The sequence below is a fragment of the Hyperolius riggenbachi genome, chromosome 11 (genome assembly GCF_040937935.1).
Source record: "Hyperolius riggenbachi isolate aHypRig1 chromosome 11, aHypRig1.pri, whole genome shotgun sequence".
NCBI classification, from domain to species: Eukaryota; Metazoa; Chordata; class Amphibia; order Anura; family Hyperoliidae; genus Hyperolius; species Hyperolius riggenbachi.
Window position 1 is genome coordinate 10,968,153 of NC_090656.1, and position 17,326 is coordinate 10,985,478.

The following is a 17,326-nucleotide window of genomic DNA, read 5'->3' on the forward strand; positions in this document are numbered from 1 at the left end:
GCCATAAATCGCTTGTTTTGCCGCACGGATGCAACAAATTAGCTTAGAATGTAATGATGAATAGTACTGGATAAAAAAATTAGGTAAAAAAAAGAGGCTTTAGTGTCTCTTTAAGGGCTCTGCATCTGACACAGGTGACCTGGGTGCGCATCTTGGCTCTTTAGTAAGGAGTCCGTTACAATTCTGTAAGGAGTTCTTGGGCAAGACAGCGTAATATGTTGGCGTTTTATAAATACAATAAATAAATAAGATTCCCTAACACTGCTACTGCTTATAGAGCGCGTTCTAGTGGCTGTAGCTCTGGTGCTTTGAGTCCGCTAGGAGAAAATCACAATATAAATGTTATTTGTATTATCTTACCACCTCAAAACACACTTTATGAAGCATTCACATGCGCCTCGTTATATAAGTAGACAAGAAGGCAGACAAGTGAAGAAGGAGAAATGATGAGAAGATGACAGAAAGGCATATAAAGATGCAGGAAGGAGATACTTGAGCCACAGGAGGGTTCCCGGGACTTACGTGGACTGGAAGGCAGACTCAGCATCATGTCCGTGCTGCAGATCCAGACACCGGGGGGAGAGCCTGGACACAGCTAGGAGGAATCAGACAAACAACTCTGACAATAGTGACAATGGGAAGAGTTCTCACAAATAAACCATGCAGACTCCAAATGTATGTCTACCAATGTAAACTGTGCTAATTCCAACCCCACCAACAACAATACACCAAGCTGCAGTCCAAATATACCCACACAGGTGCTGAACTATGTATACTGTATATACACTGAGCCAAGCCTTCCATCCTACACGGCCCAGATGCAGATCACACTCAGGTGTACCACCCCCCTTCCCCAAACCACACCCCTATGTGACACTCTAATCATAGGTCACCAGGCACCTGTACAGCGGTATAGACACCCCAGCCTTCTCTGGGTAAACCTCTCTTGTAACAAATACATTGGTCAGGTAGCAATAGCAACCACTATGTGTTCCTCCACCCTCTAACTATCAGTGCCCATGGAGTATTGCAGTGTAGATTGCACAAGAATGTAAATTGCCAATTAACGCATGCCCATAGGGTAGGGGCAGGTGGCCTAGCTAAAGAGAGCCTACATCTGAGGGCCCCATAATCTCTAGCTACTGGCTCACATGTCTTCTTTAACCTCCCTGGCGGTAACCCCGAGCTACACTTGGGCTAGCTGCCGGTAGCTCAACGCAGCGCAATGGAGTGCTGCGGGCGTATTTAATCACCTCCCGGGGGATCCAGATGCAGGCAGCCATTCTACTTCCTCTCCACAGAGGCTCTGAATCACTCTGGTGAGATCGCCGTCAGTGATCTCACTACAGAGTTACAGCGCCACCCGGAGGAAGGAGGGAAAGTTGCAGCGCTGGAGCCCAAGAGGTGAGTGAGTGCAGGGGCTGCTGAAGGCATTCTGGCAGCATGATTTTTTCCTGGTTTTAGGGTCTGAAAAGTTGAGAAAAGACCCTCAATCATACAGCCAGGGAGGTTAAAGTGGGATTTTACTCCCAAAACTAAAATTTAAATTTTAGTCACTACTCTTAGATACATAAAATATCATTTGAAAGCATTTCCAAGTATTTCCTATGTGTAAAATGTTTGTTTTTTTTACTGCAGAGAGCAGTAGAAGCTTGCTTATCTCTGTTCATCGGCAAAGGCAAGAATCTCTTTGCTTGTGTCTTCACTCTGCCCCCTTCCTTTTCTTCTGAAGGGACTCAGCTGTTGCCAGGGCAATGTGCCTATTCAGCATAGGGGAGGGGGCAGAGTGAAGACACAGGCACAGGGAGATTCTTGTCTTTGCCGATAACAAGAGATAAGCAAGCTTGTACTGCATTCTGCAGTGATCGAGGCGCTCAGAGCTTCAACACTACTGATTTCAGGTACGTTTCTGACTTCAGAAAGTGGGATCATAGCCCACAAAACACAATGGCTTTTGTGCAATAAACTCTTCCTGCTTATACAGGGCGAGGCCTCCATTTGTGGGTAAGGCAACCTTACCTCCTATTTCCTTCTTAATTTGATGATCTATACACACTAGGTGCCTCTCAACCACTCTGCAGTGAAAACAAAACGGTTACACACACAGGGAATACTTGGTAATTCTTTCAAATTTTTTTTTTTTTTTTTTTTTTTTTTTTAATGTAACAGAGTAGTTACTTGAATTTTCGTTTTGAGAGTATAATCCCACATTAAGTATTGTGTCTGACTTAGCAGCCTTTGACCTGCAGTCCCCGTTATAATGACATCCTTCACATGCCCCCTGATCATTTCCTCAACTTCTATCATCACAGACTCCACCTCCTGCTACAGAAAGGGAGGAGCCATAAAAGTAACATCTTTTTAGTCTTATTATTTTTTTATTCTACATTACGAGGGGGGGGGGGGGGGGAATTAAAATGCTGTTTTTTGCAAAAAATTAACAGGAAAAAACGCCTGCACTGAATCATAGATCCATATTTACCCCTAAGCGAACTCCACTTGCCTCTCCACTATTCTAAAGCCGTGATAGGCTGTCAGTCTTCAGGAAGGTCTGGCTTCAGTTGACGGAGCAATAACTGCTGATCACTGTCATATTACTAGTGTTTCAGGCTAACTGGTAAGCCACAAAGAATCTATCGTGGGACAGGAAGTCTCCTTTTTCATTTGGAAAAACAAAATTTTTAATACATAACTAGTATTGACAGAAGAGGAGCTGTCTTGTGCTCAGAAATTATTCTTCAGTCACCTGATATCTCAGCATGGTCAGCAGACTATCCAGATTACATGTGACGGATTCCACCGCGTCATCCTGGTCCTCCAGCGGCAGGATGGTAAATGCACGACCGCAGTCATCAAACAGGAAGTCCCGCCCCTTCCAGAGAAAGACAGGATCAGCTTAGGGATTACTCCGGTCTTGTGCCATAATCACTGCTGTGCAGCCACTTACCGTGTGCAGGATGAGAAGCCGCGCCCCCTGCAGGACATCTGAGGAAACCACCTGGAGAACAGATAATAAAACCAGTCTCTTAGTTCTGTCAGTTTAAAATCTATTAAAAAAAATTTAGCATTGAATTTGGTGTTTCACCCATTGCTCAAGCCCAGCTCCAAGAAACGTTTACTTTGAATAGCTTGGGAACTATTTTGGCTTATTCTTGCCATTTTTGCCGCTTCTTCCTCTTCTGGCAGAAAGCAGAAATAGCGAGAGGGTTATGGAGGCTGCCATATTTACTTCCTTTTAGAGTAAACCAGAGCAGTTAAACAAAGATTTGATACTCACCAGCTTCTTCCTCCTGCAGCATAAACCCGTTGGGAGTCCCACGCCGTCCTCTCACAATCTGCCATTCAGCTGCGATCAGCCCCGGTAACTGGCTCAGCTGCATCGGTCCTGGTCTACTGTGCATGTGCGGGAGGTCCGTGCATGCGCAAAAGACTGGACCTGACTGAGCCTATTAATGAGGCTGATCACGGCTGAACGGCAGACCGCGGGAGGACGGTGAGGGACTCCAACAGGTTTATGCTGCAGGAGGAAACTGCGGGTGAGTATTTAATCTTCTTTTTTACAGCTCTGGTACACTTTAAGCAATATCAGTTGCCTGGCTATTCGGCTGATCCCCTTCCTCTAATGTCTGGTAAAGCAGGATGCAATTTCCCGTCATATAGACTGGTCGAATTGATTATTTCCGACAGGTCCAATCTAATTTCCGATCAATTTTATGACCACTTCCATATAAAATCAATCATAAAATTAATCAGAAATCAGATTGGACCTGCCGGAAATAATCGACTTGACCAGTCTATCTGACAGGAAATTGCATCATGTGTACCAGACATAACACTTTTAGAAAAAGCATGCAGCAGAATAGGTGACAAGATTAGCTGCATGCTTGTTTCTGGTGTGATTCAGACACTACTGCAGCCAAATAGATCAGCAGGGCTGCCAGGCAACTGGTATTATTTGAGAGCAAATACATATAGCAGCCTCAATAATCTTCTCAATTCAGTTGTCCTTTAAGCAGTGTTCCCCAACCCTGTCCTCAAGGCCCACCAACAGTGCATGTTTTGTGGAAATCCACACAGGTAGTTAATCAGATCTGCTGAGACACTAATTACCTCACCTGTGCATGTTTGTGGTTTCCTGCAAAACATGCACTGTTGGTGGGCCCGGAGGACAGGGTTGGGGAACTATGCTTTAAAGAGACTGTGGCCTCAATCCACAGAGCTTTATCAAACACTTTATCAAACGTTTGATAATTTTCCTCATGGGTAAAATCTAATTTTGAATTCACTAAGGTGTTATAGATTTATTGATCGTTTATCGATAAAACATTTGATAAACCTATAACACCTTAGTGAATTCAAAATTAGATTTTACCCATGAGGTAAATTATCAAACGTTTGATAAAGTGTTTGATAAAGCTCAGTGAATTGAGGCCTCTGTAACAAAATGTTGAGCCTTATTTCTTCTATCCTGTAAGTTCCTATACCTGTTTTAATGTGGCCTGGCATACTGCAGCCTTTTCTAGTTGCACTGTCTCTGTAATAAATCTTATCTTCTTTCCTCTGTCGGCTCTGTCGGGCTCAGGCTGGAATGTGTGGAATGTGCAGCACTGCTTGTCATTGGCAGAAGCTATACACACCCTCTCCAAGCTCTCCTCTCAGCCTATCACACTCTGGTTAGCAGCCATGTCTTTTGTTTGTAAACACTGCCTAAAAATGGCAATTACAAGCCAGGATTGCAGCAGAGAGAGACAGAAACAGCACAGAGGGGCCCAGGAGAACATAATGAATAGAATGGTATGCTTTTTATTGTAAGAATTTTACAGTACATATTCCACGCCGTTGTTCAGACCACAGTTGCCGACTCTCAAATGAAAAACAAAAGCTTGTCAGATTTCTGATTGCAACTGCGCTTCTCTTCAGCCATACTGAGCCTGCATGACAGAGCACAGACGCACTCTTGCATAAAGAGGAGCGTGGTCACAATCTTCAGGAGGGTCCCGGGCATCAGCGATAGGGGCGAGGAGGACACGGAAAGCCTCTGGAGGATGCAGAGGCTTCCCTCTTCTGAGGTACAATGTACGTGGAGCTCCGCTCACAACCTCCGTCTGCCGACAGTGCAGGAAAACAGGCTGCCAAAACCTCGAATCCAAGACTGTGCAAAAGTGGAGTCCGCACAATGTCGGTAGAATCTGTATATCTTTATTTAGTCATTACACACAACAGGCTAAAACCAGCAATACATGCTAACATGTTTCAGGCGTTACACGCCCTTAATCATAGCTCCTCTTCTGAGGTAAGTGTCTGTTTTTTACCCTTAGCTTGGCCTTGGTTCACTTTAAGTATACCTGAACGGACCTGTGACACGATGAGTTAAACATAGGTACACATAGTACTAGGCCTACTGATTACTTGACTGAGGTCTTGTTCTAACTTTGCATTGCATTTTTTTTTGCATTGCATGTGTTGAAAATCATTGCTGTTATCTATGCAAAATATGGAGTCAAACAGCAACTTGAATTCAGCCCAGGCTCTGCAGAACAGTAAACATAAATAAAACACTTTTACCTGTCTGTGCAAACAATGCTAACAAAGCTGCAAAGATATATATATTTTTTATGAGCTGAATAAACTAGGTTTTATGTCAGACTGTCATGGCAACTGTATATTTCACAGTCAAAATGTAACCCCTACAATGAAAACAAGAATTCGGGACACCAGGACAGTTCTACTGTTATTACTACAGATACACCTACTTATCGTATATCTTCTTTTCAGTTCAGGTGTGCTTTAACAAGGACAGAGGCAGCACAAATAAATAGCCCATTAAGAAGAAAGAGAAAAGGCTCAAATGTTATACTTGTCCCTCATTTGTTCTCAGGATCAGCATTGTACTGTAACATATCAGGTGTCCAGGCTCCTCTCCTCACACAGACTGAAGCCTCCTTACATCCTCCCTTCCTTACAGCCCTCCCCTAGCTGTCTGGACAATGAAGTCTGGAATGTTCTAGAGTTCTTAGAATGTGATACAGATGAGACAATTGTGAGAGGAACCCTAGAGCCAAGTCTCCCCCTGATCTCACCGTGTAGCCAGCACGAGCGCTCAAGTGCTCCGCCGCCACCAGCAGGGCATTCAGGGTGGCTCCACCGCTCCCCACATGAGCCTGCGGGTCTTCCACTGTCAGCAGCAGGGTGTCACGAGGCAGAAGGCCACGTCGTTGTCTGATCTCCAGCTCTGGGGCAAAAGAAACAAAGAAATCAGTCACATGGCTAATACTACACAGGAAATGGGTCGTGTCACATGGCTGGCTGCCGGCAGCTTCTTTCTCTGATATCACCGAGCAGGAAAAGTGTTTGGCATCGTTTCTCATTACATCACGCTTTGACCCCTATGGGAAAATGGAATCACGGAGGCAGCCAAGCTACATGCGTCTTGAAAAATGTGACCAACCGAGGCCCTTGCAAGCTCCACGGCAAACGCATCGAGATGAATGCTGCTATTCATCTCAGGGCTGAACGCGGTGGATCCCGGCGGTAAATGACAAGGCCGGCAGTCACCCTAGTAAACCGTCCCTAAAAAACTCAGAGTAGGGACACCAAGAGCCAAATATAGTATAGTATGTACTGGTAGGCAAAATTAAGTATGATAGAGTAATGAGCTATACTCACAAAGCAGTGTAACCTCCAAGGCAGCCACTGTAAAGGCAGCTGACCCCACTCAGGATTAGGAAGTCGCTCTCCGTAGATGAGGAAAAAAGGGTGTTACACCCCTCCGCCATGGGTGGACTTGATATAGCCTCTTCTAAGCAGACACAAAAATTGCCAATGTGTTTGTCAAATAGAACAAGTTTATTTACATAATCCGGGGGACAATTCAATGCGTTTTGCAGGTTTGTTCCCGCTTCATCAGGCAATTACAGAGTAATAGCATATGTGGTCAGTAGAAGAGCCAGGCACGTCTGTACAGAGGTGTCTATGTAAATACACTTGTTCTATTCGACATACACATTGGCAATATATGTGTCTGCTTGGAGGAGGTAAGTCCACCACTGTATCCTTATGTTTTAAACTTTTTAGACACTTTTATCCTTTTGGCGCCTCTGTATCCATACTATTGCCCTAAAGAGACACGATGTTGAAAGTGTGAAAGAGGGGTCCACGTTCTCACCTTTCTGGAACGCCTGGACGCTGTCCTTATGTTGGCAGGTGAGGACCAGCACCGACCAGTCCGTATGTGACCCCATTCTGGCCTCGATCCTGCAGAGGAAGAGGAGATATAGACAGAGATGAGGAGACCTAATGACTGCCAAACACCCCCTCCAACACAAAGCGAAAGACCCAGAGCACTTCATACATTTACAGTGAACCTACTATACACCCATGGAGATGAAGCTGCAATTGTACCCTCCAACAAAAGCATGGATACTAGTCTACTTTAAGAGACCCAGCATGAAACCTCTTCAAGAACAACTGTAGTGAGAGGGATATGGAAGCTGCCATATTTCTTTTCTTTGAAACAATACCAGTTACCTAGCAGCCCTGCTGATCTGTTTGCCTGCAGCGGGGTCTGAATCACACCAGAAACAAGCATGCAGCTAATCTTGTCAGATCAGATGGCAATGTCAGAAACAACTGATCTGCTGCATGCTTGTTCAGGGGCTATGGCTGAAAGTATTAGAGCAGCAGGACTACCAGGCAACTGGTATGGCTTAAAAGGAAATAAATATGACAGCCTTCATATCACTCTCACTTCAGTTGTCCTTTAAGGAACAGTCCTCCAATCATGGGCCACTGGATTTAGAAGACAACTGAGGTAACTTGTTTACCGCGTGTTTAGGGCAATGTCTGGGGGAAGATATTTTCCACTAAATGTACAGTGCTTATACAGACATTTTTCATCTGTTAGAAACCAATGATGTAAACTTAAAGGACAACTGAAGTGAGAGGGATATGGAGGCTGCCATATTTATTTCCTTTTAAGTAATACTAGTTGCCTGGCTGTCCTGCTGCTCTGCATCTAAAACGTTTAGCCACAGCCCCTGAACAGGCATGCAGCATATCAGGTGTTTCTGACATTATTGGCTAGAGTGCACAGTCCACAGCAGAAGAAGGGAAAGGACCAATCAGTCACAGAGGGAGCTAGCAGGCTACAAAGGGAAGGAGGAAGCCCCAGGTAAGTATAAATCCTGTTGTTATGAATGTCTTAAAGGAATACTGAAGGGGGGTGGGGTCGGGGGAAAATGAGTCGAACTTACCCGGGGCTTCTAATGGTCCCCCGCAGGCATCCTGTGCCCACGCAGCCAATCACCGATGCTCCAGCCCCGCCTCCGGTTCACTTCTGGGATTTCCGACTTTAAAGTTGGACAACCACTGCGCCTGTGTTGCAGTTTCCTCGATCCCGCTGATGCCACCAGGAGCGTACTGCACAGGCACAGACCATACTGGGCTTGCACAATGCGCTCCTGGTGACATCAGCGGGAGCGAGGAAACGGCAACGCAGGCACAGTGGTTTTCGGACTAACCTTCCAGGCGGTATGATTCGCACGGCTGCATTTTTTACTTGTTTTTTTTTTTAGCGTCAAATCGCCGCCGGCGCCGCTTGCCCATAAGGAAAGCCCGTTCTGAACGGGATTTCCTTGAGGGCTTCCCCGTCGCCATGGCGACGAACGGAGTGACGTCATCGACGTCACAGGGAGTCCCAATCCACCCCATAGCGCAGCCTGGCGGCGATTGGCCAGGCTGCACAAGGGGTATGTGGGGGGGCCCTGTATCGCGGCAGGTAGCGGCGCATCGGCGGTGGGTGGCGGCGATCGCAACAAACACACAGCTAGCAAAGTGCTAGCTGCGTGTTTGAAAAAATAAATTATGCAAATCGGCCCAGCAGGGCCTGAGGAATCCTCCACAGCGGCTTACCCGTATCCAGCACGGGGTTACCGCTAAGGAGGTTAAAGTCTGAAATTCCAGAAGTGAACCGGAGGCGGGGCCGGAGCATCGGTGAGTGGCTGCGCGGGCACAGGATGCCTGCGGGGGACCATTAGAAGTTCAACTCATTTTCCTCCCAACCCCCCTACAGTGTCCCTTTAAGTTTACTTACAGTCAAACATCTGAGCTGCATGCTTGTTCAGGGTATTTTGCAAAATATCAGAGGCCAGCCAGGCAATTAGGAGAGTTTAAAAGGAAATAAATATGGCAGCCTCCATATCCCTCTCACTTCAGGTGTCCTTTAATAAGGAAATAAAGTTGACACCCTCTATTTACTCTCTTAAAGACTTCTTTAAAGTTTTAAATAAACTTATACAGGAAAGAGTTGAAGTTAGTTGGCTACCACTGCCTGCATGGTGCAAAATGAGAGTTAAAGAGAAAGTATGGATCCTTAATAATGATGAGGAGTAGACATGTATTTCCCTATCAGTCAGTCAGATGCAGAGCAGCACAGAGGTAAGTGACTGGGTAGGTGTGCCTCTGCCAACACAGCGACCCCCAGCTCCCCCTGCCCCTATTATATCAGCCCTGTGACACTCACCAGCCTCTACAGGATGAGCTGAGCTGGAGCAGGAACACTGGTCACATGATCTCGCACAGCTTTCTGGGAGATGTAGTCTGCAGCCCTTGTGGACTTGCCTGCCGTCTGCGCGCTCTCGTGCGTGTGCATGAACGCTGCCAGTTCTCAGAGCACCACCAGAGGGCGCCAGATCACCGTGCAATAATAATAATAATGAGCTACAGGGCAGTACTGAGGCTTTGTCTTCCTCTCATCTTCCTGTGATAATACTGTAAATATTTCATTATTTTATTATCATTTAACTTATTCTACAAGCATCTTTTAATGTAAATGATATGCTCCATCCCACAAGAATTGGAATATAATATTAAAAGTGAAAGAAAATAAAATGTATAAATACCCAAGAGGGCAGGATAATCAGGGCCGGTTCTCTCATGAAGCAAGGTGAAACATTTGCATCAGGTGCAGAGATTACAGGGGCAGCATGTGGGTACTGTGTTTACACTAAGGCCCCGTTCACACTTGCGTTTTGGCATGCAAACGGACCGGATCCGGATCGGATCAGGACCTGATCCGGATCAGAACCGTACGGTTCCGATCCGGATCCGGTCCATTTGCATCAGGCTGCCATCCGGATCCGTGAGGTAAAAAATAAACAAAATGACCATAAAATTGTTGGGGTCTGCAGAAGGTGCACCTGGTGCACCTGTAGAATCAGGTCCTCCGCTGTAGGCCTCACCTCCACCTCCGACATACTGCCAAACAGCTCCAGCACGTCTGTCACTGCTGCTCCACTCCAGACATGCTGGGCCCATGTGTCCCCATCCGAAATGGCCGCTAGAATACGCATAGGAAGTGGGGTAGAACGTCAGGTGTTTGTCTCCAGTGTGTTCTGTGCTTTCCGTTCCCCATAGGTTTCTATATCCGGATGGTGCAGTCAGGATCCGGTCCGGGTGCGTGGGCCGGATGATCCGGACCCAAAAAATAGCGCATGTTGGAAAAGCCTCCGGAGTCCGGATCCGATCCGGCTCCGTTCTGTACGGAACGTACGCATGTGAAAATCCATATAGACTTACATTGCTATGCGGAACGTACGTTCCGTTTGTACAGTTTACGGTCCGGATCCGATCAGGCGAATCCGGACAGGGAACGCTAATGTGAACCAGGCCTAACAGCATGCAGACAGAGTAGGAGGAGAAGCGAGAGCAGAGAGAGGTGAAGAGGTCATCATTGGGGAAAAGCAGCTTGTTGTGCTGTGTGAGGAGTCTGACAGTGAGTGAGGAGGGGGGAGGCAGGAGAGCATCATTGGGTAAAAGCAGCTTGTTGTGCTGTGTGAGGGGCCTGACAGTGAGTGAGGAGGGGGGAGGCAGGAGAGCAGCATTAGCATAGCAGCCACTATACTTATAATGTCCTTAACTTGTAATATTCACACTGTCTGTCCTTGTATTGTTTTTGTTTGTGTTTGTTAAGCAACTGCCAAGACAAATTCCTTGTAGGTGCAAACTTACTTGGCGAAAATAAATTGATTCTGATTCTGAAAAGCAGCTTGTTGTGCTGTGTGAGGAGTCTGACAGTGATTGAGGAGAGGGAGGCAGGAGAGCAGCATTGGGGAAAAGCAGCTTGTTGTGCTGTGTGAGGAGTCTGACAGTGAGTGAGGAGGAGGGAGGCAGGAGAGCAGCATTGGGGAAAAGCAGCTTGTTGCGCTGTGTGAGGAGCCTGACAGTGAGTGAGGAGGGGGGGGGGGGGCAGGAGAGCAGCATTGGGGAAAAGCAGCTTGTTGTGGCCCTGAGTGTGAGGAGTCTGACAGTGGGTAAGGAGGGGGGAGGCAGGAGAGCATCATTGGGGAAAAGCAGCTTGTTGTGCTGTGTGAGGAGTTTGACAGTGAGTGAGGAGGGGGCAGTCAGGAGAGCAGCAGTGTTTCATTTGACTTGCACAGCAGAAGGGAGGAGGTGGCACTGATGTCCTGATTGAGGAGGAATGGAGTTGCTGAAGGTGAGCAGTTTGTTTGTCACAGACTCATAGCCAGCCAGTGTGCTATTGTGTTGAGCTGCAGCATGTCACGTAAGAACATTAACTTAAGCAGAGTAAATTGTCGGGTGATGTGCGATCATTCCAAATCGGGAGGAGGGGGGGGCGGAAACCTCAAAAGTTTGCCTCAGACAGCAAAAAAAGTCTACAACTGGCCCTGAGGATCATCTGTACAGCAAACAAGGCAGTTGCCTGGGACCTAGCGGCAGAGCTGGGACAAGGTCCTCCAGCACCCAAGGCTGATACACCAAAGTGCGCCCCTCCATCCCTCCCACCCCGGCCGTCACACACTGATTGCTATTAGACTAAGAGGCGCCACAGGGCCCACAACCTCCCCAACACCGTAATCTCTAGTTATATGGCTTGCAGTCACTGCCATGTATCCCTTTTCTTATTTCTTTCTGCTTTAAACACAATTAGGAATGACAGCTGAATGAATTCTGCGCCCCCTCCTACACTGCGCCCTGAGGCTGGAGCCCTGCCTAGCGGTTGTCAAGAGGCCCGGCTGCAACCTTCTTTGCAGGGCCAGTTCTAGGTACAATGAGGCCGCAAGGCAAAATTAACCTTGGGCCCACCTGACAGCTTCCCCCTAAAAGCAGCATTGGGGACTGCTAAATTCTCCTGAAACTCCACCAGGCCTTCCTTCAACTTTTTGGGGGTTTCCTGCAGCATACCGACAATCTGTTCTCTTCGGCACTGCAGCTAATCTGGCTACCTATACTGAGGGGGGGGGGTACTTTACAGGGTAGGCTACCAATACTGTGGGGGTTAATATGGCTACCCAAACTGGATGGCTAATCTGGCTATCTATACTTGAGGGCCCCAACAACTTAAAATGGGATATCAATACTGTCACCATCATCAAGAAAACTGCAACTGAGGGTGACCCACCTACGGCAGCTGAAAAAGTTTACCCAAAAATTACTGGTGCAGTTCTATACTGCGAACATCGACTCCATCATGATCATCTACGACTTCGTCATCTATTACTTCATCTAAAAGCGGCTTAAGCAGCTAGAACGCACAGTATGCGGCACTTCGAACGAACGTGCAGTGTTACTGTGTAACGCAACGTGGGCACTGTGAACAGCCCATTGATTTTTCATTGCTGTGCGGTGGGGTGCGTTACAGGCTGCACTAACGTGCGCCTGTAACGTCTCACTGTGAAAGCAGCCTTACACTAGCAGGTGCAGAAAGAGAGCGACCACAATTGCTTCCTATACTGAGGGCAGTTCTTGCTACATACGCTGCAGGGCTACTTCAGGATATTACTTCAAGATGGCAGATGTGCTCCTGCACTCGGGCTCTCAAAGACTTTCCGAAGCCTCCTTCGGCAGCGGTGCGAGCAGTATTTGACCAAATTAGCCAAATGCTGCTCCCGAGGACAGCACTGCAACAAGGGCACCGGGAGAGGAGCAGGACTGCTCATAAGGACCCAGAGCCTTCCCTCTCCTTAGGTAAGTATTTGGCTTTTTTTTTCTATATAAACAGTTCCCATTGACTTGACCCGTGGAGGGCGGGAGCGTGAAATATTGAAATATTCAGGGAGGGGGGCATGCTTTGCCGTTATGCCCCTGATTAGTCATGAAAGAATCGGATAAATCCAGGGCAGGCGCTACCATAGAGGCAAAGGAGGCAGCTGCCACAGGGCCCCAGAGCTTGTAGGGGCCCCCAGTGGCTACAAGAGGAAAAAAAAATTTCAAATCGACCTTATAGTTCCTGAGAAAATCGATTGTAAAGTTTCAAAGGAAAAAAAATACACATTTAAAAACCAGCCGACTTTAATGGTTAATAGCAAATGCACCTTAAATTCTAGAAACCCTAAATTTGCAGGATATGTTAAGGAGATTATTGGGAATAAGAGGGAAACATTTTTTTACAAAAAGACCTTATAGTTTTTTGAGAAAATCGATTTTAAAGTTTCAAAGGAAAAAAGTATACTTTTAAATATGGGAAATGTCACTTTTAGTAGCAAATCTAACGGTAGTGTAATTTTACATGTATCAAAAGAAAGAGCAATAAATTTCCTGACGGGGTTTCCAGGGGGTCCATACGCAGCCGCAGCGCTTTGGCCAGGGATCGCTATACAGCCGCAATATGGCTGTATGAAGAACCCGGGCATGTTTTTCCTATTTTCCCCCCAAAAAATTTATGTTTAGAGTGTGGGAATTTTTTTTTTTTAATTATGTGGGGTCCCCCCTCCTGAAACTTTTTAACCCCTTGTCCCCCATGCAGGCTGGGGTAGCCACAATGTGGAGCTCCGACCGATTGGGGCTTCAAACCCTGACTATACCAGCTGCTAAAAAGAACCCTTAATGCCAATTTTTGCTCCGGGGTATCTGTTGGGGGGGCCCCCCCAGGTTTATTTTGCCCTGGGGCCCCATTGTTGCTTAAACCGGCCCTGGATAAATCAAGGGTGTATTGACAGGCAATGTTATTGCTATCAGTCATTGCTGTGTAACGAGTCCACGACGTGTACGGTCAGGTAAGCCAGACGTTCACACACACTTAGGGGGAACAGGTTTTATATTCTCTACAAAACAAACTTTAAAAACCAGGCAGAACTGTTGTGCAAGCAAGGCGAGGCCTATAAACCTGTCCCAGGACCCAGATGCATCAGATCTGTCTGGAGGAAAGGGCCATGACTTAACTTGTAAAAAGCTTGTGAAAGATCACCCAAAACATTCTACGGTCTGCCAAGCACTCCTATAGCAGCTATGGCCAAAAAAGATGGCCGCAGGTCACATGGCCAGTATTTTTGAGATGGAATGTACAGGTACAATATTTTGGGCCATAATGCAATTCACTTTTTTCACCTGAGTTTTATCCTAGGAGATCATTTCTTTTTTATCTTCAATTTAAAATAACTTATCAGTATTTTTAAAGAAACTCTGTAACAAAAAAACCTTCCCCTGGGGGGTACTCACCTCGGGAGGGGGAAGCCTCCGGTTCCTATTAAGGCTTCCCCCGTCCTGTGTCCCACAGCGGTCTCGCTGTACCCCTCCGAACAGCGGGGATGTAAAGATTTACCTTCCCGGCTCCAGCTCAGGCGCAGTATCGGCTCTCCGCTCGGAGATAGGCGGAAATAACCAATTGCTGTCGGCCCGCTCTACGGCACAGGTGCAAGTCTCCTGCAAGTCTCCTGCGCCTGCGTAGTAGAGCGGACCCGACAGAGATCGGCTATTTCCGCCTATTTGTAAGCGGAGAGCCGCAACAGCCGGAGCCAGAAAAAGTAAATATTTTGCGCAGTACCAAAAAGAAGGTGAAAAGGTGCTATTGACATTATTTTGAGTATTTTCTTGCTATCTTATGGCTTAAAAGGCCAGTGTGCTATTGACAAGTTTTAAAAAAAAAGAGAAAACTCAGATGAAAAAGTTAATTGCATATGGGCCCTTGTCTTAAATAACATGAACCCGAAGTTTGGAGGAAATAAAAAGTTTGATCCTTACCTCAGTAGTAAGAAGATGAAGAGGGACCCTGCAAGAAAACGGTGGTCTCTACAAGAATCCGGGAAGCCTCTGGGCCATCTAACGACCCTCTTGTTAGGGAAGAAGAGCAGGGGTGTCACTAGATAGAAGCAGCCTAGAGCTGCATGGAGCCCCAACTACTGACCTTCCCTTCCCCCGATACAGGGCTCCACCCTTCACATCAGGTGTTTTGTGGCTACACTTGTTATGGGTGTGAAGATCACGATGGCCACACTTGTTTTCTGACCCTTCGTGAGATGGACCCCAAGGCCATGAAGGGCACCAAGGGGAGGGGCTGTGAACATGAGGGGGAAGGGGTGCATTATGGTTTTGCTGGGAAACCCCATGAATTGTAGTTGCCCCACTGAAAAAGAGTCCTTCAGGCTGCTACACACATCCAATTTTGATTGGCCAAGACTGGCCAATGTTACTTCCATGTAGCTTGAGGGCCAACAGATATTGAATACTATGAACAGATTGGGTAGGTAAGCTCTCATACCACATGGAGGTGTTAAAATTGATCAATCATTGAGCAATCAAAATTGGATAACCCGGCTTTAGTGTCCATGCTCATTTTACCTCCGGCAGATGGGGGCTACCAGCGAACACAGTGAATCCAGCGCAGGAGACTTGGGCGCACAGGGAGTGTGTTCGGCGCTGTCAGAAGGCGGAGCTGCAGTTGCTTTTAAAACGCAATAATTCGGCCTCCAGCAATCGCTGGAAGCCAAATTATATCATTCCCCCATCCACGTGGACCTGGAAGGGGAATAGTATATAACATGGCCGAGACTTTTGTATCAGCAGCATCAGCCATACCGGCTGTATCCTGCGCCCAAGTCTCCCGGGCCGATTCCTCTCGTACGCGCTACCAGGGAGAAGGGGGAACAACTTCAAAGTGGTGCTGATTGGCCCAACATTTATGGTTTTCCAACACCAAAGCTACAGCCCTCCTCCCCCTTCCTTGCTCCCTAGGAAATCCTCCTACCCCAACACCCACCCCCCCCCCCCCCCCCCCCCCCCATGACTACAGACCCATTAATTAAGCTACAAAATATATGTTGCAGGTTGGCCAGCTCTTTCCAGTGGAATGTGGAGGGCACTGCAGGGTGAATATTCTGCTCTATATATTGGTAGAAAGGACCATAATGTAGAAAAGCACAAAATCTTGCAAGGTCTTATGGTACAAAAATATCAAAAACTTTATTGATAAAAAAGAGATTCGTTAAAACAGTCTCTGTAGGAAACTCCTTAGTTGCATAGGAAATCATCCAAAATAAGGATATCACGATTAGTGGTAGAATAGGCTTAATATATTTAGCAAAAGCATTAGGCAACACCAACGACACGCTGCTTTCAGGCGCATAGGGCCCTTCTTCAGGCCACTGTATAAAGCACTTTCTATAGACACTATTGGCACTACACGGCAGGAGCAATAAAGAAACAGACAGACATCTGACCAACCAGACGTATCCGCACAATCCAGATGGCAGACTCAATAAAGGCCCAGCAGCACTCCTGTCTAAAGGTAGCCATACGCTGGTCGATTTGCCATCAGATTCGACCAACAGATAGATCCCTCTGTGATCGAATCTGATCAGAGAGGGATCGTATGGCTACCTTTACTGCAAACAGATTGTGAACCGATTTCAGCCTGAAACCGATCACAATCTGTGGAGCTGCCGCTGCTGGGCGCTCTACTGTTTAAACTTCCTGCCGGGACAGGAAGTTCTGTGTAGCTCTGGAGCCCGAAGCGGTGGAGAAGACCAGGGGACTCGCACCGGCTGGAGCAGGTAATGTATTACCACTGCAATGCGTCGGTCATCGGGCATTTGAACGCCGCTAACGACGCACTCCCGACCCGCCGGCGACCGAGGAAAATCTTCCGCACGGATGGGTTGACGGGAATCGACGGGAACGATCGATTTCGGACGGAAATCGATCGTTCTGTCAGCAGTGTGCGCGGCGATTTCACAGCCGTTTCGATCACTGTGATCGAAACAGCTGTCTATTGGCGGGAAAATCGTTAGGTGTATGGGCCCCTTTAGCTGCTGGGCCTTTATTGAGTTTGCCATCAGGATTGTGCGGATACGTCTGGTTGGTCAGATGTCTGTCTCTTTCCTTATTGCTCCTGCCGTGTAGTGCCAATAGTGTCCATAGAAAGTGCTTTATACAGTGGCCTGAAGGTCTCCCGTTCCTATTTAAAAATCTCTATTATTACCTTTCTTAAAGAGCACCTGAACTGAAAATAAAAAGTCAAAATAAACATACTCAGGTCATACTTACCTCCTGTGTAGTCTACTCCTCAATCTCTTTCTCCTCTCCTGCGTCCCAT

At 47.0% G+C, this 17,326-nt stretch overlaps 1 protein-coding gene across 6 annotated transcripts in view; it reads right to left on the reverse strand.

The window, feature by feature from the left end:
- Positions 1-17,326, reverse strand: part of FCSK (fucose kinase) — a 108,819-nt gene that overhangs the window by 81,269 nt on the left and 10,224 nt on the right. For 5 of the 6 annotated variants that reach the window (XM_068259696.1, XM_068259697.1, XM_068259700.1 and 2 more), the window contains exons 2-6: positions 7,166-7,254; positions 6,081-6,232; positions 2,948-2,998; positions 2,747-2,872; positions 523-595 (exon numbers count right to left, since the gene is read on the reverse strand). In XM_068259696.1, coding sequence (XP_068115797.1) covers positions 523-595; positions 2,747-2,872; positions 2,948-2,998; positions 6,081-6,232; positions 7,166-7,254 — 491 coding nt within the window. Of the gene's footprint in view, positions 1-522; positions 596-2,746; positions 2,873-2,947; positions 2,999-6,080; positions 6,233-7,165; positions 7,255-9,520; positions 9,587-17,326 lie in introns of those variants that run through there. The other variant, XM_068259699.1, reaches the window with a different exon arrangement.